This window comes from Ceratotherium simum, chromosome 22 (genome assembly GCF_057802395.1).
Source record: "Ceratotherium simum simum isolate JZ-2026a chromosome 22, ASM5780239v1, whole genome shotgun sequence".
NCBI classification, from domain to species: domain Eukaryota; kingdom Metazoa; phylum Chordata; class Mammalia; order Perissodactyla; family Rhinocerotidae; genus Ceratotherium; species Ceratotherium simum.
The window spans coordinates 41,523,713-41,545,774 of NC_141921.1; the positions used below are offsets into that span (position 1 = coordinate 41,523,713).

The 22,062-nt window shown below is 42.5% G+C and overlaps 1 protein-coding gene across 9 annotated transcripts in view; it reads right to left on the reverse strand.

Moving 5' to 3' along the window:
- The window catches only part of VPS13D (vacuolar protein sorting 13 homolog D), a 255,871-nt gene that overhangs the window by 228,162 nt on the left and 5,647 nt on the right, over positions 1-22,062 (reverse strand). For 8 of the 9 annotated variants that reach the window (XM_087446782.1, XM_087446786.1, XM_087446783.1 and 5 more), the window contains exons 3-14: positions 18,614-18,691; positions 15,769-15,959; positions 15,589-15,669; positions 11,654-11,770; positions 9,014-9,118; positions 7,439-7,609; positions 6,899-6,999; positions 5,608-5,776; positions 3,226-3,327; positions 2,885-3,086; positions 1,871-2,050; positions 405-535 (exon numbers count right to left, since the gene is read on the reverse strand). In XM_087446782.1, coding sequence (XP_087302908.1) covers positions 405-535; positions 1,871-2,050; positions 2,885-3,086; positions 3,226-3,327; positions 5,608-5,776; positions 6,899-6,999; positions 7,439-7,609; positions 9,014-9,118; positions 11,654-11,770; positions 15,589-15,669; positions 15,769-15,959; positions 18,614-18,691 — 1,628 coding nt within the window. Of the gene's footprint in view, positions 1-404; positions 536-1,870; positions 2,051-2,884; positions 3,087-3,225; positions 3,328-5,607; positions 5,777-6,898; positions 7,000-7,438; positions 7,610-9,013; positions 9,119-11,653; positions 11,771-15,588; positions 15,670-15,768; positions 15,960-18,613; positions 18,694-22,062 lie in introns of those variants that run through there. The other variant, XM_087446784.1, reaches the window with a different exon arrangement.

The window sequence follows — 22,062 nt, forward strand, 5'->3', positions numbered from 1 at the left end:
ACCTGAAGCAGTTCTTTTGGAACGCTGGAAAAATGAGACATCTTATCGGTGACTAAGGGTCAGAATGCATGAATTTAAATGACTGTCAGATACAGAGGAAATGCCAAGATTGACCTTGAAATGTAGAAAATAGCAGTGTCTATGGCATTTTTTTCCCAAATCAGAGCAAACTGTTCCGTGGTGGCTACAACACAGCGAGGAAGAAGGCACTGCCATAAATCCCACCGACACTCACTCTCTAACAAATTCAGAAAACTTATCTAACTCCAGTTTGTTTTTACTCAGCCTGTCTCAGAATGATGGAATGTCAGAATGAACCAAGTGAATATTACTAATGCATGCCTAAAACAGACCACAATTCACCCACACCCTGGATGGATTAGCCACGCCACCGCCGTACGTACCGGGTTAGGGAACACCAGAAGAGGAAACATAGTTCCTTCTGTGGCCAGGTCGCGAAGAAACAGTCCACCCAACCGGACTAAGAGCAAGGAGGAATTTCTTCGAGGAAGAGATTCCGCTAGAAGTTTTACATCTACAAAAAATAAATGTAAGAGTTGATACTATGCCATGATAGCCTAAAGTGTTTTAAAAGTATTAGATATAGGGCCAGCCCCGTGGCTTAGCGGTTAAGTGCGTGCACTCCGCTGCTGGCGGCCCGGGTTCGGATCCCGGGCGCACACCAACGCACCGCTTCTCCAGCCATGCTGAGGCCGCATCCCACATACAGCAACTAGAAGGCTGTGCAACTATGACATACAACTATCTACTGGGGCTTTGGGGGAAATAAATAAATAAATAAAAATTAAAAAAAAAAAGTATTAGATATAATATTTTACAGAAGACTATCAGATATCATAAACTATTTCTCCTTGAAATTAGAACAAAATAATTCTATCTGTAGAAATCTATCTATATAAATATATAAGGAATATTAGAAGTTTCCCAGCAGAATGAATTTTAAACAGAGCACTTTATAATTAATTTTAAGCAATCTGCTAATTCACACTAAGTTTATGATATCTCAGCTCTCAAGATTATCAAGTCAAATAAGCTGGCTTGTTTTTGGTCATTTGCCTTTAAACTACTGACAAACCTCAGATAAGTGGCTATTTTATGGACTGCAATAAAAATTATTTGTGAGAAGAGAAAACCAACATCTGGGTATTTATTTATACACCTTTAATTCAAAGTCACAAAAAGAAGTCAAATACAGTCCATCCTCATTGTTCGTGGATTCTGTATTTGCAAATTCACCTACTTACTAAAATTTATTTGTAACCCCAAAAATCAATACTCATGGTACTTTCGAGGACATGTGCAGAGCAGCAAAAAATTTGAGTCACCTGACGTGCATGTTCCCAGCTGAAGCTGAACAAGGCAATGCTTTGCTTTCTTGTGGCAGCTCTCATCCTGGATGGAAATGCCCTATGCGTGGTATATTTAGTGCCAAGTTTTTTGCATTTTTGTGTTTGTGGTGATTTTGCTGCTTAAAATGGCCCCCAAGCATAGTGCTGAAGTACTAATTAGCACTCCTAAGCACAAAAAAGTTGTGGTGTGCCTTAGAGAGAAAATATGTGCAGTAAGCCATGAGCTCAATATTAATGAATCAACAATATATATCAAATAAGGCGTCATTAAACACAAACACACATAAACAAGGTTCTGTACTGACCCGTAGGTGAATGTTGTGACCAGAGGCTCGCAGGCACCTAACCCTGTACTTCCCCGAGGGGCAATGATTCAGGATTTGATAATCCAGCGTTCACAGCAACTTTCTATAACGTAACTGCTGCAGATAATGAGACTCAACCGGACTGGCTGGCTCACAGAGAGACAAACAGCATTGGGGAGCTCTCTGGGGCAGTACCTGAAAACTCAAGCTGCATGAACGCACTTTCCTCCATCTGAGGAGTCCCTTGCTCCTGGTGTAACAGGGTCACAGTTCCCCGCTGCAACTGCAGGTTCAGTTTGGCAAAGACATGATCTCGTTTCGTATACGTGTTCAAACAAGAGGCATCTGCAGCGGGGTCGAAAAACTCCTCGGTGCCTAAACGTCAGGAAGACAAGACTTTATGAAAAAACACGGGAAAATCCAAAAAGGACCAGAAGGCATACTGATCACAGTTATGATGACATTACTTAACTATTTTTCCCCTTTGTAGGGAAGAACTCCAAAGTCGAAGGCGACTGTTTTATTCACTAATGTAAAATGATCCCAACTGTTTTATAAGGGCTCTTATCAACTTCTTATCAAGCCAGGGAGGATGTTAAGCTTCATGATCAAGCACAGTATAAAGCAGCACTGCCCAATATGGTGAAAGGCTCCACGTCTGCGCTGCCCAGTACAGTAGCCACTGACCACAGTGGCTTTGAGCACTTGTGGCACACGTGGGTAATGTGGCTGGTGCAACAGAGGAAGTGGATTTTTAATTGTATTTCATTTTAATTAATTTAAATTTAAATAGCCATTTGTGGCCATGGATGCTACACTGGACAGCAAGGGTCTAAAGAGTGGCTGTGGAGTGGTATTCAAGCTTCAGAGTTTAAAACTTTTGAACTTGCTTAAATTTACTTCTCTGACAATGGCTGCCACTCAGATCCATCTGAAACTGTACTAATATTCACGTTTAGTAATGAAGCTGCAAATGAAGTTCTCTTTCAAAACCTCCTCTTTCCACCACTGTGAACATGAGACAAACCGTTGTACAAATGTCCACATTTCCACCACTGTGAACATGAGACAAACCGTTGTACAAATGTCCACATTTTTTATTTGAAAAACACTGCGGGCCATTTCACAAAGAAGAGATGAGTTTGCATGAACCAGGTGTATCCCTTCACTACAGCCGAGGGTCGAGGGGAAGGCCAGCCCCCGCCGTACCCAGGATCTCCTCAGGAGTCCACTGCTCATGCTGCTCTGCTGACAGTCCCTCCACGGGTTTCCCTTCTGGCGTCTGCTGCCCGTACCAGCCACCCCAGCCGGGAAACCAGGACTGAAGATACTGCAGCATCCCGCTTCCTCCACCAGCTTCTGGGTCTCCAGGAGAGTCTCCTGGAGAATCAAACTGAGGCTCTCGTAGGCTCTGTGTCAATCAAAAATGAGCAAATATGAGTCCCCAAAGATAGAAACAAGCAGTGATATGGCACTGATTATTCTCTGTCTCCCGGAGAAGCACAGAGAGTGCTGGGTCTGAACACATCTTCTCACAGAGGATTTCTTACCTCTGCCAGTTCTTCCTGTTTGTGAAATCGTTCATGAACCAGTTCGCGCAAAATCTTCAATTCCTCAAAGCTCTGTTCCTCTTCAATCCGACATATTTCCTCCTGTTGGGGTGAAAACAAAAACAAACAAACAAAACAGGTATTACAGCTCCAGAAAAACTGGCCACCTGCACAAACCACCGTGAGTACCGTGAAGGAACCATCTGGCCCCCAACATTCCCACTGAGGGCCCAGAAACAATGAAGATACAGTTCCTTGAATGCTCTGTTTCTGTTTTAAATAGCTTCTCCATTTAGCCCCAGTAGATTCCACTTGGTCTCCAGGATTAATCTAAGTACAGAGGGAACAAAGCACAGTTGAAAATGGGTAACTATAGTATCTGTGCTGCTGTAATGCCCCACACTCCGCACGGCACCGAGAGTTCACAAAGCACTTTCACACACATCACCTCAGCTGGCCGAAGTCGGTGACTACTTATCACTCTTCCCACTTCGGATAAGGAAACTGAGGACCAAGTTCACACAGAAAGCATGCAGGCCTCTAGTTCCTTTGTTTCATATGGGACATTAGCAAGGAAGTGGTTGTTTTAATTTGTCCCATGCTAGTTAGGAAAGAACAATGGTAGCCAGCTACAAGCTACACTGCAAAAGAAGGTAAAATTAGCTACCCTACACAGTTTCTTACACCCTGACATTAAGAAAAAGGAGATGACCTGTGTTTACTTGCTCACCTCAGTTACAATGTAGATGTTTCTCTCCCTCCATGTCTTTGCCTGTGCCTTTAACCAGCCAAAACAAAACGTCTGGCTGATTCCATCCTTTTCATGAGGTTCCTATGTCAATACCCATGCCTGACACCCGTGAAAAAAGCATTAACAAAGGGAGTGGGTCATGTCTCAGGGTGCCAGCAGGAGAGGCAAGAACACCTAGGGAATCAGGCACTGCTGCTGGTTAGCACAGTGGGGTGCTCTCATGGGCTGAATGTGTGCCCCCAAAATTCATATGTTGAAGCCCAAACCCTAATGTGATGGGATTTGAAGGTGAGCCTGTCAGAGGGGAACAGGTTTAGATGAAGTCAGGAGGGTGGAACCTTCATGATAGGATTAGTGCCCTTATAAGAGGAGGACAGAAAGATCTCTCTCCACCCAGGAAAGGCCCTGCGAGCACACAGCAAGAAGGCAGCTGTCCACAAGCCAGGAAGAGGGGCTTCCCCAAGAACCAAAGCCTCCAGCACCTTTATCGTGGACTTGCCAGCCTCCATGACTGTGAGAAATAAATGTCTGTTGTTTAAGCCACCCAGTCTGTGATATTTCATTAGAGCAGCCTGAGCTGACTAAGACAGGTGCTAAAGGGAAGCTCAGATGGGTTACCTAAAGAAATAATTAATTAAGAGACAGTGCCTGAGCCAAAATATTGGAAACAATCTAAATTGCTATTGTAAAAACTGATGCTCACAAAACTGAAAAAAATCAAAGAGCAAAGCAATCCCCACTCCCTTCCCCTGGGAGACTGAGGTAGATGGACTAGAGAAGGGAAGAAGTTTCACGCCAGGACTCCAGCAGGGGTGGTTCTAAGGGTCTCTAGCCCTATAGTTAACTAAAACATGAGCTTGCCTTCACCTACTTCACCTCCACCTAGCCTCTACCTCCAAAAAACTCCAAGGTCAATCCAGTCAATTGGGAGTAGGGAAAGGTAGGCCAAAGACCACAGAGATCAGTTACCGATTTTGGAGGAAGAAAAATGACTAGGATCAGGCTTTGAAGAGACAGAGGTGACTAGAGGAAAAGTCTCTCTGGTCCCTGCACAGCAAGCTGGGGGAGGAGGGGAGTGGGCAGGAAGGTGTGGAGGACCATGGCCACCTTTTCTTCCTCCCACCCTGTGGCCTGGCTCTCCTCACGCAGCAGAAGGTGGAGGATACTTCTGGCCAAGGCGAGGCCACTGCCTTCCAAGAAGTTATCACCCTAGTGAGATCCAATCTATCCTGTGAAACCATGATCCTTAGCAAGGGACTTTACTTCTTCAGATTCCATTTTCTTCAGCCTTTAAGAGACATTCTGGGGCTGGCCCCATGGCGTAGCGGTTAAGTGCGTGTGTTCCGCTGCTGGCGGCCCAGGTTTGGATCCCGGGCGCACACCGATGCACCATTGTCAGGCCATGCTGTGGTGGTGTCCCATATAAAGTGGAGGAAGATGGGCACAGATGTTAGCTCGGGGCCAGTCTCCCTCAGGAAAAAGAGGAGGATTAGCATGGATGTTAGCTCAGGGCTGATCTTCCTCACAAAAAAAAATTTTTTAAATTTAAAAAAAGAAATGCACACACACAAAAAATAGACATCCTTACCCTGCGAGTGAAGACAAGAAATGCAAGAAAATAGCCCCCTCACCTTGTCATCTGCAGACAGCAAGCCTCCTTTTAACTTGCTGAAGTATTTGTCAGTGTAAGATACAGCATCTCGGGCGCGGTGTAACAGGAAGTCCCATGTACAACGCTTTCTCTGCTCTCGGATCTCACTCAGGTTAGCGTTCAAAGCAAAATACCACCACTCTCGGCAGCTGAAATGTTTCACAACAATGTAATTCGTTCTTACGATAAAAGCAACTAAAATGCCACCAACCCACGGCAATCCACATAACACCACTCCTCTTCTGAAACATCTTTTCTCTTGTCAGCCATCAGTTTATGCCTCAAACTCATTTTAATATTAGGCTAAACTCAACACGCAGGGAAAATAAATCTACCGGCAAAGAACATTAGATGATAGATCTCCACTTGTATGTCAATAATAACATATTACTCAATGGGTTTGAATCACCAGTAATATCAGTGCCCTCCACTGACAGAAAGTCAGGTGGTGACTGTAGGGTAAGTACTATCATAAGATAATTACCAAGGATTTGATACTCAAGATTTTAAATGGAACACTTCAGAAAAGACATGGAAATATACAGGATCTAAAGAAAGTTTTAATATATTGGACTGCTCAAGGTTATCACTGCAACATGAAAAGATTTATTTTTGCTATAGAAGTTATAAACTGTACTATAGGGGCCAGCCCAGCGGCATAGTGACTAAGTTCCCACGCTCTGCTTCAGCTGCCCGGGGTTCCCAGGTTCAGATCCCAGGCACAGACCAATGCACCGCTCATCAAGCCATGCTGTGGTGGCATCCCACATGCAAAATAGAGGAAGACTGGCACAGATATTAGCTCAGGGCTGATCTTCCTCAGCAAAAAGAGAAAGATTGGCAATGGATGTTAGCTCAGGGCCAATCTTCCTCACCAAAAAATAAAAAATAAAAATAAAGTGTATATATAAATGTCGACCAAACAACTCAGGAGAAAAGACATAGGGAAGAAGGTTCGAGAATACTGTGAAGTATTCACTATGCAATCAGATCCCACCAGAGCAACACCAGTCTGCTTGCTAAATGAGACCAAGAACCTTCTTAATTCCACTATCCTCAATCTAAGAGTAAACTTGCGACGCCAAATACACAGTAAGAACATCAACAATGAAAAACAACAAAAATAGCATTTTAAAGACCAGAAAAATTGATTGCACTTTTATCTCCAACCACATGTGAAGACAGTGAGGCATATTTCCGATCTATGTACAAAAAAAGAACATGCTGTGAAACGCATTTCATGTACAAACACTTAATTGACAAGCCCTTACTTCTCAGATATGGCCACCTTGGGTTTCCATTTTCGGAACTTCACCTGCCTCTCCTTTCGTTCCAGCTCCTTGAGGAATTCCATGATTTGCCGGTATTGCAGCTTTTTATCAGAGGTTAGGAGATACTAGGTTAGAACTGATTTGTTTCTTTTACTCAGTTAAGACATATATCTAACAAGAACAATTCATATTAGTCAATCCACCGAACTGAAACCCAGTGCAAACTGAAAGACCAAATTTCAGCATCAAGTGCCATTTTTCTTTGAACACTGACAGTTAAGTATTTATCTTCACTGTATCTCTTGTACTCTTTGCTTAGAACTTAAAAACATCAAATTAAAACTAACCTGAGATCAACTTCATCTGACTGTACAACAGACAGTGGGCTCTGCACCCGCCACAGCTTTGGTCTTGCGTGCACTTTCTTTCCCACTAGAGTACTTACTGTGAAGGATAGAGACTCTTCTATCATCATGCTTCCTTCACCCCAGTTACTAGTCCAACAGTGAAGAGTATAAACCACCGGGAGAAAGAGGGTACCTGAGAAAGTTTCAAGGGAATGGTCTCCAGCTGAATATCACATTCAATACGGGGAGTGTGCCGAGACCTCAGAGGCTCCTTGGAGCAGTTTCTCTTCAAAAGAGCAGACGCGCACACAGGCTCCAAGATGTAATGATGACTGCGACTCTCCATGCTCTTGTCCATGGCCTCCTGAGTGTCACAAGAATGTCATTATAGCAAATGCTTTTAGGATCAAGTTACATGCTGGCATGTTATCTAATCTATGGTATATTACATCAAAATCCAAAAACATGATAAAACTGGGAATCTGAAGCTCTCTGGCATATTTTAAATTTTATGTATATTTTTTAATAGGTAATACATTTGCATGGTTTAAAATTTAAAGGCAAAAAAAGGTGAACTATCTCCTTCCTACTCCCATCCTCCAGCCACTCAATTATCTTCCCAGAGGCAACTAAGAATACCAGTTTCTTATTGTATCCCACCAGAGGCATTCTGTACATATTCAGACAATCCATAATCTTCTGGTTTGTTTAACCATTCTTACACAAATGGTGTATATGTTTTTGGCCTTGGTTTTCTAGACTTAACACTATATTTTAGAAACTATTATATATTCATCATAAAGGCTTGCCTTTATTTTTTATAGCCGCATACTGTTCTACCATATGGATGCACAGTATTTATTTAATCAAATCAGTAAAACAAAACCATTCTGTACAATAGCATGCAAGCCAAAGATAATCTTGGGTGGGGGAGAAAAATGAATTCTTTTTCTCTATTTCACTTAAACTACCTATAATTTCTTTATAAAAAGATTAAACCAAGATTTTTTTTTAGCCTCCACTAACAATAATACTTTAAATCTAATGATTTATAATGACTCTAAGTATTTCTTAAAGGCAAGCCACTGAAGGTGAAGTTTCAACATAAACGTAATAAGAAAGCACTTCTTTAAGACTCCAATTTGGTGCTTTGTTCATTTACAATCTAGATGCCTAGTACACAGTTGCTAAGAGAATGGAGAACTACAATGTTAGATGCATACAGTGAGATACTACGCAATAGTCAGAAGCAATGAACTAGAAGTAGAAACAGCAACACTGATCAATCTTAAAAACATAGCTTTAGGGGCCGGCCCCATGGCTTAGCGGTTAAGTGCGCGTGCTCCGCTGCTGGCGGCCCGGGTTCGGATCCCGGGCGCCCACCGACGCACCGCTTCTCCAACCATGCTGAGGCCGCGTCCCACATACAGCAACTAGAAGGATGTGCAGCTATGACATACAACTATCTACTGGGGCTTTGGGGGGGAAAAAATTAAAAAAACAAAACAAAACATAGCTTTAAGTGCAAAAAAAACCCTCAAAGAAATCTATAATACAATATAAATGTAAAACATGCACTAAACACTATATGTTGTTCAGAGTTACACACATAGCAAGTACCTCAAGCAAACACACTTGAGAGTGGATGCAACGGAGGAGGAGGGGCACAAGAATGAGAAGCACAAGGAACAAACACCTGCATGGCAGTGATCCTATACCACTTTATTCCAGTGTTGTGTTACAATAAAGCCCTCGACCAGAATCATACCTGTAACTCCACCTGAGGCAAATCCCCCAATAAAGTGCAATCAACATCCCAATAGATGCTAAACTCTGCCACATCTAATTGCTTTTTCCGCATTAATTTCTGTACCTGAGGTAAGACAGACAGGGGAGAAAACAAGATGACTCTCTTTATTCACGAATTCATTCATTCATTCAACAAACCATTTGTGAAGAATCATACATCAGGTACTTTGCAAGGTGGTAGGGATACAAAACTGAATTAAAACACGGTTTTGTTCTTACAGAGTTCAAAATTTAGCTAACTGGGGATACAAACACGCAACAATTTTAATTAAGCAGACAGAGCCAAAGAAGAGTATATAAGATGCCGTGAGCAAACAAAAGAGAAAACGTCACTGTAGGTATGAGTATCAAAAGATATATAAGTTTCAGGCAAAGGGCAGGGTAAGAGGGAAGAGGGACACATTTCAAAGAGTAGGGTCCACGATACAAAAGGCCTGATATCTTCAGAGGACAGTGAATACATCTGTGTAACTGTAGCACTGGACTCACGGAGTGGGGGCAGTATTGGTACACCTGTATGAACACATATTTGGAGTAGGGAGTTAAGTGTTGACAAAAGTAGCTTGGAATGTTACTAGGGTGTACTGGGTTGAATTCCACAGCCTCCCAGAACCTGTGACTAGGACCTTACTTGGAAATAGGGTCTCTGCAGATGTAATCAAATTAAAATGAGGTCATACTGGATTAGGGTGGACTCTAATCTAATAACCAGTGTACTTATAAGAAGAGAAAACAGACATACGGGGGAGAAGGCCATGGGAAGATGGAGGCAGAGATTAGAGTGACGCGTCTACAAGCCAGGGAACACCAAGGCAACCACCAGAAGCCAGGAGAGAGGCATGAGACTGTTTCTCCCTCAGAGCCTCCAGATGGAACCAACCCTGCCAACACCTTGATTTTGGACTCCTGGCCACCAGAATTAAAGAGAATAAACTTCTGTTGTTTTAAGCCATCTAGTTAGTGGTAAGTCGTTAGGGCAGCCCTAGGAAACTAACACCCTAGGAAAGGAAGTTTTGCCTTACTAAGGAGTTTGGACTTCATACTTTCAGGGACATGGAGCCACCAAGGGTTGTGATATAGGCAGGCACCAGGATCAGGTATGTGTTTTAGAAACAGAACCCTGGCAACAGTGCAAAGTAGAGCTTTCCCCTCTGGTGTGCCAGAGAAAATAAGTCATGAGTGTGTCAAGATAACGAGCAAGTTTATAGGATCAAGTTACACTTTAGAAATATTTGGTTACTCTGAGCTAACCGTCTCCAGCCCCAAGGAGCCACATCCATTTGCCCCAGTGTCCTGTACAAATACATTCTTTCTTCTGCGTGCAGTGACATGAAAAAGGCTGGGAAGCATTGGTATAGAGTGCATCCGAAGCCTGGGATAGGAGCAAGGAGGTCACAGAACAGGATATTTTATCAGCCCAGGCAAAAGTTGATGGGATCCTGAACTCAGTCACAGTGAGGATGAGAGGAAGAGCCACACTGAAGACAGTTTGTGGGAAAAGTTGGCAGAACGTTGTGACCAAATGAATATGGAAGTTGAGGAATAAGAGGCGACAGGACGAGCACAAGGCCTCTGGAGATCAGTGCGGTGGGTAAGAACACACGCTCTGAAGCAGGGATGGCAAATTTTTTCTGTAAAGGGCCAGACAGCCAATATTTAGGCTTTGTGGGCCACAGAGTCTCTACTATAACTCCTCAACGCTGCCATTGCAGCACAAAAGCGACCTTAACAATGCATAAATAAATGGGCATGGCAGTGATCCAATAAATCTTTATTGACAAAAATAGATGGGGCCGGACTTGGCCCACAGACAACAGTTTGCCAAGCCCTGATCTAGAGCTGGTCCACCTGGGTTCAAGACCTGGCTCCCCTACTCACTCCATCTTTCTGCTCCTTAGCATCCTCAGCTGTAATACGAGGATGACAGTGGTGGTGAAAAGTGATAAGAATTCCATGAGGTAAATCACATAAAGCACTAAGAACAGTGCCTGGCACATAAAAGGGCTCAAAAGATGTTAGTTTTCGTTTATTTGTTTTAACATTCAGTAACATGACATAGAATAGAGGGAAAAAGTTGGTTTCAGGGGAGCAAAATGGGCAGATAGAACATAATGGGATCATTTTGGTTATTACAAGCCTAAAATACCACAGAGGTGTCTCATCGGTAAAGACCAAGAATATGAAGGTCAGAAGAGAGGTAGAGAAAGGAGTTCAAGATGTGGAAGCCATCAACAAATATTCCCCGGTGGCAGCTGGAACTATGAAACAGAATGAGTTTACCCAGGCAGTGCACATTGTATGAGAGGAAAATCAAAGATGAAATCCTTTCTGTACCTCAGTTTCTTTGTGTATAAAATGAAAGGGACTGTGCCAACATTTAATGGATGAGTGAAATAATGAAAAGTCAGAGGAAATGAACTGTTTCCCTATTTCAGCAAATTAGATTTGCTGCATACAGACAAGAGACATATGTAGTCGCCAAAGACCATGGTGGAAGAGAACGTGATCTCATTTACATAACAAAAATTACCAAAGGCAGAGCCCTCAATTCCCTAAACTAGTGCCTTCTTCCTGGTTTGCAGTCATATTTCATACTCACAGGCTCATTCACAGCATTTTGCACGGACACATTCTTAATGCAGATGCCAAATGCAAAAGGGTGGGAAGGACTGGTAACACCATCTTCAAAGCGCAAATGGACATCTTGTATTTTTAACTGCAAAGGCAAGAAAAAAGAACACATTCAGACAACTGCTGCAGGTGGAATATTATAGGTAGGGGTCAAACTGCCCTTGAGCCATTTAAGTAAACCACAGCCGGCATTTTATACACACTTACATCACACACCTGTCCAATACTCTTTAAGTTCCTAAGCGAGTTACAGTCACAAACCGGACATGAATGACATTTGTGATTAGTGCTGTCTCAAGAAGAGAGTTATAATACTTCCATTAAATCATTTCAGAAGACACCCTAAAGAAACACTAAAAGGGAGGCCAGCCCCGTGGCGTAGCGGTTAAGTGTGACTGCTCCGCTGCTGGCGGCCCGGGTTCGGATCCTGGGCGTGCACCAACACACCGCTTGTCAGGCCATGCTGTGGAAGCGTCCCATATAAAGTGGAGGAGGATGGGCACGGATGTTAGCCCAGGGCCAGTCTTCCTCAGCAAAAAAGAGGATTGGCATCGGATGTTAGCTCAGGGCTGATCTTCCTCACACACAAAAAAATATTTAAAAAAAAAAGAAACACTAAAAGAGAGTAATACCATTGTACCTAGATAACTGTCCCTCTCTCTCTTATGATACCTTAGTCTTGCCTCTGTGTCCCTGCCCCTGGACACAGGAACACCAGCTGGCTATATACACTTTGTACTTCCTTTCTTTATTTCCCCTTGCCCCTGAAGGCAGCCTACAGAAAAGGCACTCTGTTTCAATGAACTAAAAAATACTAACAGAAAGTGAAAAGACAACCCATAGAATGGGAGAAAATACTGGCAAATCATATATCTGATAAGAGAATAGGATCCAGAGTATATAAAGAATGCTTACAACTCAACAATAAAAAAAAATCAATTTTTAAAATGGAAAAGGGATTTGGATAGACATTTCTTCAAAGAAGATATACAAATGGCCAATAAGCATATGAAAAGATGCTCAATAACATTAGCCATTAAGGAAATGCAAATCAAAACCACAATGAGATATCATTTCATACACACTAGTATGGCTATTATCAAAAGACAGACAATAACAAGTGTTGATGAGGATGTGGAGAAATGGAAATGTTCATACATTATTGGTGAAACTAAAATAGTGCAGCCTCTCTGGAAAACACTTTGACAGTTCCTCAAAAAATTAAACATAGAGTTATCATATGACTGAACAATTCCACTTCTAGGTATATACTCAAGAGAACTGAAAACATACATTCACACAAAACCATATACACAAATGTTTATAGCAGCATTATTTATAAAAAAGTGGAAACAATCCAAACATCCATCAACTGATGAATGGGTAAACAAACTGTGGTCGATCCTGAGAACTGCAAAAACTCAGTCTGAATACTCCATTCAAACCTCTGCACTAAGAGACCAGATCAAATTTTAAGGAAGCTTCTGGCAGCCTAAGGCTGTGTCCCTGGGACATTCCTGCCCCTTTTTAAGTTCCTGTCTGGAAAAGCTCAAGGTTGTTTGTTCTAGTCAACACCTGACAACAGGCCCCGAACTCCCTTTCTTAGAGCACTTACCAAAAAGGGCTTTCAATTGGGAATCCTTTCTCTGTCCCTGTGAGATGTTTATGTATCTCCTACAACTCAAGGACCTGAAAACCGTAATTCGGCACATGTGTGTGGTGATGGGTTGTAATTAGTATTTGGATGGTGAACATGATGTAATCTATGCAGAAATAGAAGTATAATGATGTACACCTGAAATTTATACAATGTTATAAACCAGTTACTGCAATAAACAAAATAAATAAATAAATAAAATAATAAAAATTAAAATTAAAAAAAAAAAAGAAATGTAATCATCAGGAAGGAAGGGCCTGTCTCCAGTCTCTGTGGGAGGACAGAAGCCCAGCAGGCAGACACGGTTGGCCTATTCACATTTACACTGACCAATCCTTTGTCATTTTTCACCTGAGCCCTACCCCCCGCCCACACACACCTTCATTCTCCTTTTAAAAGGCCAGGGTCACCTTTGTGCAAATTAGAATGGAGTTCTGCTCTTACCCTACTGTCAGCAGTTACTGAATAAAATCTGTCTTCACCACTTTAACTAAGGTCCAGCTTTGTTTATCTTTGACAATCCATGCAATGGAATATATTATTCAGCCATAAAAACGAATAAAGTACTGATACATGCCACAACATGGACGAACCCTGAAAGTATTATGTTAAGAGAAAGAAGCCAGAAACAAAAGGCCACGAAGTGTATGATCCCATTGACATGAAATGTCCAGAATAGGCAAATCAATAGAGAAAGTAGATTAGTGGTTGCAGGGGGCAGGAGGGAGAAGGGAATCAGGAGTGACTACTAATTGGGTATTAAGTTTCTTTTTAAAATGATGAAAATGTTCTGGAATTAGACAGTGGTGGTCAATGCACAGCTTTGTAAATATACTAGCCTGTACACTTTATTTTTTTATTTATTTATTTTTTTAATTTTATTTATTTATTTTTCCCCCAAAGCCCCAGTAGATAGTTGTATGTCATAGCTGCACATCCTTCTAGTTGCTGTACGCGGGAAGCGGCCTCCACATGGCCGGAGAAGCGGTGCATCAGTGCGCGCCCGGGATCTGAACCCGGGCCGCCAGCAGCGGAGTGCGAGCACCTAACCGCTAAGCCACGGAGCCAGCCCAAAACTTTTTTTTTTTTTCCTTTTTCTTTTTGTGAGAAGATCAGCCTTGTGCTAACATCTGCCAATCCTCCTCTTTTTTTGCTAAGGAAGACTGGCCCTGGGCTAACATCGGTGCCCATCTTCCTCCACTTTATATGGGATGCCACCACAGCATGGCTTGCCAAGCAGTGCGTGGGTGCGCGCCCGGGATCCGAACCAGCGAACCCCAGGCCACCGCAGCAGAGCGCGCACACTTAACCGCTTGCACCACCAGGCGGGCCCCCTGTACACTTTAAAACTGTGAACTTTCTGGTATGTGAACTAAAGCTCAATAAAGCTATTATTAAAAATAAAATTAAAATAATAATGAATTTTTAAAAATCAATGGCAGCTAAAAAAAAATAAATAACTGCCTGAAATAGAATTCAAAAGAGTCACCTCAAATGTACTGATCTTTTTGTTAATGATGACAAAGTTATGAAACTAACAACCTCAGACTGTATTTTTTGGGAAGTGGCACACCTACAAAACATTTTTGGCCTGTGTGCTCTTGACATTGCAAGAAAACCCTGGAGATTATAAGTACAGGCTAACTCGTATGACGTTCATGAAAATTAGTGTGGACCCTGATCTAGCTTTTGAGGACAAAAGAAAATTGTAATTAAAGCAGAAAATGTAGCCAAACAGCCCCAGCCCTATAACTCATCAAACTGCCACCAGACACATCACTGAGAGATTAAACGGCTCAGTGGGCCATTCACAATTCACTACACAATCAACTAGAAACCACGTATTCAACCTCTCTCATTCTACAGATGAGGAAACTGAGACCAGAGAGGTTAAGTGATTTGCCCAAAACAACAGTCACAAAGGCATAGGCGACCTGGCTTCCTAGGACGTGAATCCTTTAGCAAGTGGGATTCCAACATTCAAAAAGAAAGTGGAGTGAAATGTAACTGAAACGAAAACTCCTACTCAACTAGCTGAAGCAAGAAAAACCTGTGTCTGCCTAGTGCGGACTTGCTTTTCAGGTTTTCCCCTTGGCGTGGCCTAGAAAAAGGCACACCTGAGCAATCAGCCCTCTCTACATACACCCTGTTATCAGTCAAATCCATGAGAAACAACCAACTAAGAAGTGAAATACATTTCAGCCTGAGAACCCCCTTTCATGTTTATAGAAGTCAACAGCACTTACTTCAATATTCTCCACAATTCTGGTAACTACCGAGGCAGTGACTGAGTACCAGTAGGATTCCCCCTTCTGCTGGCGTTCACTCTACAAAGGAAAGAGCCAGTGTGAGCAGAAGCTAGTGCCATGCTCGTTTCACAAGTCCCACCACAACCACTCTCACGGCCACAAGGATTTCTGCCTTGCCTTCCATTTTTCCTCCAGGGCTTGAAGTAGAGCTTTCTTGCGCTCCCTTTCCAACAGCTTCTCCTTTTCATCATTGAAATCCTGTATTTTTTCAGGGGCTCCAATTAAGTGAAGGCTGGAGATGGAGATCACCCAAGGGTCCACATGGGGGCGATAAAAAGGAATCTGAAGGGTTACTTTCCCAATTAAGCCTGGGAAAAGGAAAGTCTTGTTAAATGCCTGTACACATTTTTAATTCTTTCTATTTTCCTGTATTCTTCTAGTTTTCTTTAAGGAGCATTATTACTTTTACCATTTATTTTTTAGTTTAAGAAAACAGACAGCAGGTTCTCATACATGTGAAACAAATGTTAGTAGGCTGAGATCTGTAAGAATAAATTAGAAAGGCCGGCCCGGTGGCTTAGCGATTAAGTGCGCGCACTCCACTACTGGCGGCCCGGGTTCGGATCCCGGGCGCGCACCAACGCACTGCTTCTCCGGCCATGCTGAGGCCGCGTCCCACATACAGCAACTAGAAGTACGTGCAACTATGACATACAACTATCTACTGGGGCTTTGGGGGAAAAAAAAGGAGGAGGATTGGCAATAGATGTTAGCTCAGAGCCGGTCTTCCTCAGCAAAAAGAGGAGGATTAGCACGGATGTTAGCTCAGGGCTGATCTTCCTCACAACAACAAAAAAAGAATAAATTAGAAGCCAGAAAAAGTTCAGTGTAACTTTACCATATCACATGCAACATCGCCTCTCTGGAAACTATCTCCTCCCCAAGTGACTACATCTTAAACTTCCTTGCAGTATCTTTCTTCCCATGGCACCTGCACAAGCCCATGGGCACAAAACTCATTTCTTGTTCATTATTAATTGGCTGGTTGATAAGTACTTATTGGGAGTTATCATACTTACAATACGTCCAATCTCGAACACAGCAACTGAAACATACGTAATGTTGCAGTGGCACTCTATCGAGAAAGAATTCTGATTCTTCACAAGAACCTGAACTGATGGGAAAGCTAAATGGCCTAGTAGAATTGTGGTATTTATTTCCCAAATTCTACCATTTCTAGCCAAGCCTCCTAGACCACGAGCCTTCTTTAAATTCAATTAATAAGAAGCAAGTCACCACTAAGGAATAATGCATAAGAACAACTGAACTGTCCTAATGGATCTCTCAAAGATCCACACAGCCCAACTAATATTCTACCTCTGAAAGCAGCACATGTGATCAAAGTGTGACCATTACCCTCGAAGATCTAGACTCAAGGGGAACAGATCTGCTATATTTAAGAGAACAGAATATCATTAACACCCAGTGATCGACTGTGTAATCCAGTAACAAATTAAGAAATTTTACAACAAATAATGAAAAAACATTTTAATTTATATTTTATCTAGAAAAATGAAATTGTTTTTTATATTTAGTAACATTTATATTATAACTGAAATGGTAGAATTTTAACAATAATTCGTGTGCAGTTGCAATTCTAACTAAATTAATTGAGGGAAAGATGCATAATATTTGATAGTTATATGAAAACAAAATATAACTTCTATCAACGTTTCATTTAATTTTTGCATAACAAGGGTCATTTTTGCAGAAATATTAGAAAACTTCATCAATTTTCCCAAAGAGCCTCTCTTAATCCTCTGATATTCAACTAATAACTCCTAGAAGTACCACCATGTCATCGTTCTTGGGAGTTTCTTTCAGGCTCTAATTTGTCAGCGCCTTTGCTTGTCACTCTGGCAGTTCACCCATCACTTGAATTGACTTCAAGAAAACCTGAATCTTTTGCAAGATTTCTATTCTGTTTCACCTAGCAATTGATGTGCATTGTACTTGCATTTTAGTGTATCACAAGTACCCCAAATAAGGGAAAGACTGACATCAACAGGCTATTGTTGAATGATGAGGGGTGTCTGAATAGGGACTAATTTTATAAGTGGTCATTTAATAAACGATATTTTTATTCCGTGACAATTCTTTTTTTTTTTTTTTATAATTTTATTTATTTTTCCCCCCAAAGCCCCAGTAGATAGTTGTATGTCACAGTTGCACACCCTTCTAGTTGCTGTATGTGGGACGCGGCCTCAGCATGGCCGGAGAAGTGGTGCGTCGGTGTGCGCCCGGGATCCGAACCCGGGCCGCCAGCAGCGGAGCGCACGCACTTAACCGCTAAGCCCCGGGGCCGGCCCAACCGTGACAATTCTTGTTTCCTTACCAAACCTAGTAACTGCAGAACTCCTATAATCACTGCAAACATCTACTGAGTGTGCCAGGCATTGTTCTGAGTAATTTTAATGTATTAGCTCATGTATTCCTCTCAACAACCCTATGAGGTGGGTACCATTACTATCATCCCACCTTAAAGAGGAGGAAGCACACACAGAGGTTAGGGAACTTCCCCAAGGTCACACAGCCAGAAAATGGCAGATGTGGAATATAAACCCAAGCACTCTGTTCCAGCGCCCACCTTTCATTCAATAGAGTAAACTGTCTCTCAGTATTATTTATAATGCATTCTCTGAAAATAAGAACTCCCTGTATCTAGAACAGAACTTCTCACACTTCAGTAAACATAAGAATCACCTGGGATGCTTATTAAAAATGCGGGTTCAATGACACTCCCTTGGAAATTCTGATTCAGTAGGTCTGGGGGTCACCTGACCTCCCCAACACCCCAAGGTCATCCTGATAGAAAAGGCCACACTTTAAGACTGATCTAAACTCGACACTTCCTATCCTGCCTCTTCCTGGTCAAACAGAGCCAAACTCAAGTGCTCTCAGTTTTCATGTCCCAAACAATACAGGATTTAAAACTGCCCCCCTCTCCTTTAGTTTCACATACCAGCTTTGACTTCAAATGGTAATTCCAATTCTTTCAAGGCATCTTTCTTTAATGGCAAGTTTTCTAATTCAACAGCACCTAAAAAATAAAAACAACATTATGAAATGTTCATCCAACAAATGCAGTAGGTGCCTCCTGAGTGCAAATCACTGAAAGTTACAGGGAAAGTTTTACATCTAGACTCGCGCTATAAAAAGCCGGGTAGTGCTATGACCGGCCTCCGTGCTTTATCTGTACTAATTCCTGACCATCACACTCTGACACGTAAGTAACAGCTGAAGCTTACCAGCAGATGATGGGTTTAGGCAGGGATCTAACTTTTTCTGTAATGAGCCAGATAGTAAATATTTCAAGCCTTATGGTGTCTGTTGTATATTCTCTTTTTGGTTTTTTTTTTTACAAGCCTTTAAAAATGTAAAAGCCATTCTCAGCTCCCAGGCAGAATTTGGCCAGCTGGCCGGTTTGCAGACCTCTAGTTTAGGCTAATGTTCACCAGAGGATCATTAACACCTGAATCACCTGGGATGAAATGCAGGCTCCTGAGCCCCCTGCCCAAACATCTCTGGGATTGAAACACAGAAATCTGCTATTTTTAACAAGCTCCCCCTACCCACCCACTCCCCAAAAATGGGTGTATTGCACGCAACATCTCAGAGCCCATGAGAGTTAAATAAAGTTGGTCATCAAAAGGAATTATACTCTCTCTTCTGGAAAGACCAACTGCGCATGTTCTCCTCTGCACCTCCACTTGCAGGTGTCACAACCAGCCAGAAAGCAAAGGAATGAACCAGTGCTGAAGGCCTTTTTCACACCCAGCTTTTATGACGACTTAAACCTAAAAGTACAAGATGTCTCCAAAGCAGTTTGAAGGAACAATCAAGAGGGTGCAGCTGGATCTCTCACTCTCCCGGCTATGGAAGTCATTCACTCACACATGTACACCAATCCCTACTCTGTACTAGGCACTGGGAATATAAAAGGAGAAGGCAGGGTCCCCATCCTCAAAGAGCTGGGGAGACAGCCACCATTTTACAAAACCGTCTACGCAACACAAGGCAATTTCTGAGCCACTTAAATCTGTCTGAGATACGTATGTTCAAGGACAGGGAGTAGAGACCACGACCACCCAGCAACCATTAACTGGTAAGAAAAATCAGAAGAAAGGCAAGCAAGGCTTATTCTTGGAAGAAAAACTAACGCAAGGAATGATTGTTTCTCCCTTTAAATAATTGTTCAAGACTTGCGGGTTATTGCTTCTAAAAAAAGTATTCAAATCTAGCAATTTGGCAGATTCTGAGCAAATGCAGCCAACTTATGTTTTAGACTTTTGTGAGAACATTTGTCCACATGGGGCCCCACATACCTTAAGACTAACCAAAAGGACAAGTTAATAACCCCGGAGAGCCTGGAAACAACCCTATATCCACATTTAGGGAAAAATGATCATGGGGGAAGAAAGCATGAAACCTGTTCCTTATCAGTTGAAATTAACAGAGAAAGTATATAGTTTCTTCTCCTTTTGAAGAGCATCATTTTCAATTTGAATCATTTACCCTATTTTTCAATACCCAAATCCGTCACAAAGGCAGACGGCCCCAGGTTTCCTCGGCTGCTATATAGCTTGGGAAAGTGGAAGGAATTGTAGGCAATCCACACCATGAAAAATTAAAGAAGGTGAAGTGCAGAGAGCAAAGGAGGTAGTCTAGAAAGGAGAGGAAACAGAGGAAAGAATGAGAAGAAAGGGCAGCCTATAGCAAGTCAAAAACAAAGGAATCAGGCAAAACAGCAGCAGTGGTACTTCAAGACGGAAGGCTTCCTAATTCCCCACTCACTCAAACAGGCACCCACACTGGCCCTGCTGAGAAAGGTCCCTTTCCCAGGGAATAGGTGAGTACTTTACAAATGATAATGCTCTTTGTTTATTTCCAGGCAGATAATTTGCAGGCTTATGCATGGATGTCTCATCCAAAAATTCCTCATCTTAGATCAGCAAGAAATCGAGTCACTAGAACTGGGGTGAATTCAGAGGTTGGTCACTTTTCAGTAATCATCAATGACTACTGAATTCTCTTCCCTCCGCTCTAGGTCATTTAAAGGGCCAACCTGAGGTTGAGAGCTTATAAAAAGAAAAAAGAGGGGCCGGCCCGGTGGCTCAAGCAGTTAAGTGCGCGCGCTCCGATGCGGCGGCCCGGGGTTCGCCGGTTCGGATCCCAGGTGCGCACTGATGCACCCGCTTAGCAAGCCATGCTGTGGCGGCGTCCCATATAAAGTGGAGGAAGATGGGCATGGATGTTAGCCCAGGGCCAGTCTTCCTCAGCAAAAAGAGGAGGATTGGCAGATGTTAGCACAGGGCTGATCTTCCTCACAAAAAAAAAAAAAAAAGAAAGAAAGAAAAAGGAGGGGGAATCTAAGAATATATATGTATACAGATATGCTCACAGCCCAAAGTTCAGACTCCCTGACATGGCACTGGCAGCCGCTACTTTCTGGCCCCAAACTATCCCAAACACGCCCTACAAGTTTTCAGCCTTCTGCCTTGGCTCACAAGCTTCATCCTATCTGGAATGTGGGGACCCACCCCGTGCCACCTACTGAAATCCCGCTAAGACTCCCTGGAAAGCTCCCTCCATGATAGCTTTCCCAAAGTCCTGCAGACAGGACGAATGGCTCCCTCCTTTGCACGGTACTGCATTATGCTTTTTTCTCTAGCTCAACAATTCAATATATACTGCCTTGTATTACTGTATCATTTCTGTCTCCCCAATGGGCTAACAGCTCTCCGAGGGCAGGGGCTGTAGAGGCAGAGGTGGAATAGCAATAATAATAATAATAATAGCAGCTATCATTTAGTGAGCTCTTACTCATGCCAACAACTTCATATGTATTATCTCAGTTAATCCTCACAACAATTTGAGGAAATACTGTTATTTTCTCCATTTTTGAGATGAGAAAAATGAGGCTAAGAGGACAAAGAGTTTGCTTAAAAATCAGAGAGCTGGTAAGTGGTAGTGCTAGAGTTGATACCACAGCTGCTGATCTCAGGTGGCAAGAGGGAGAGGGGGTGAAGAGGAGGCTGAAGTAACCTGCTCACAGCCACAGTTTGTAAGTGCTGAAACCAGGGTTAGATCTGACACCTGAGCTCTTAGTGTCTTCTACTATCTCCCCTTTTTGTATCATTCCATAACACAGAGCCTTATCCAAAGCAGGTGCTGAATAAGTGTTTGCTGAATGACTGAACAAGTGAAATCTCATACAAGTGCTATCTCTGTCATTCAACTATTCCTACACTACTTTGCATTTCTATTACTTTTAGCACGCGTGCACAATCTACGCTTGAAGTCCAACCCACCAGCCAGGCATCTGCTGGTGATCATGACGATGGATGGTAACTAATAATGACTGAGGGCCCATTGTATGCCAAGAAATGTCCTAAGCTCTTTGACCTACAT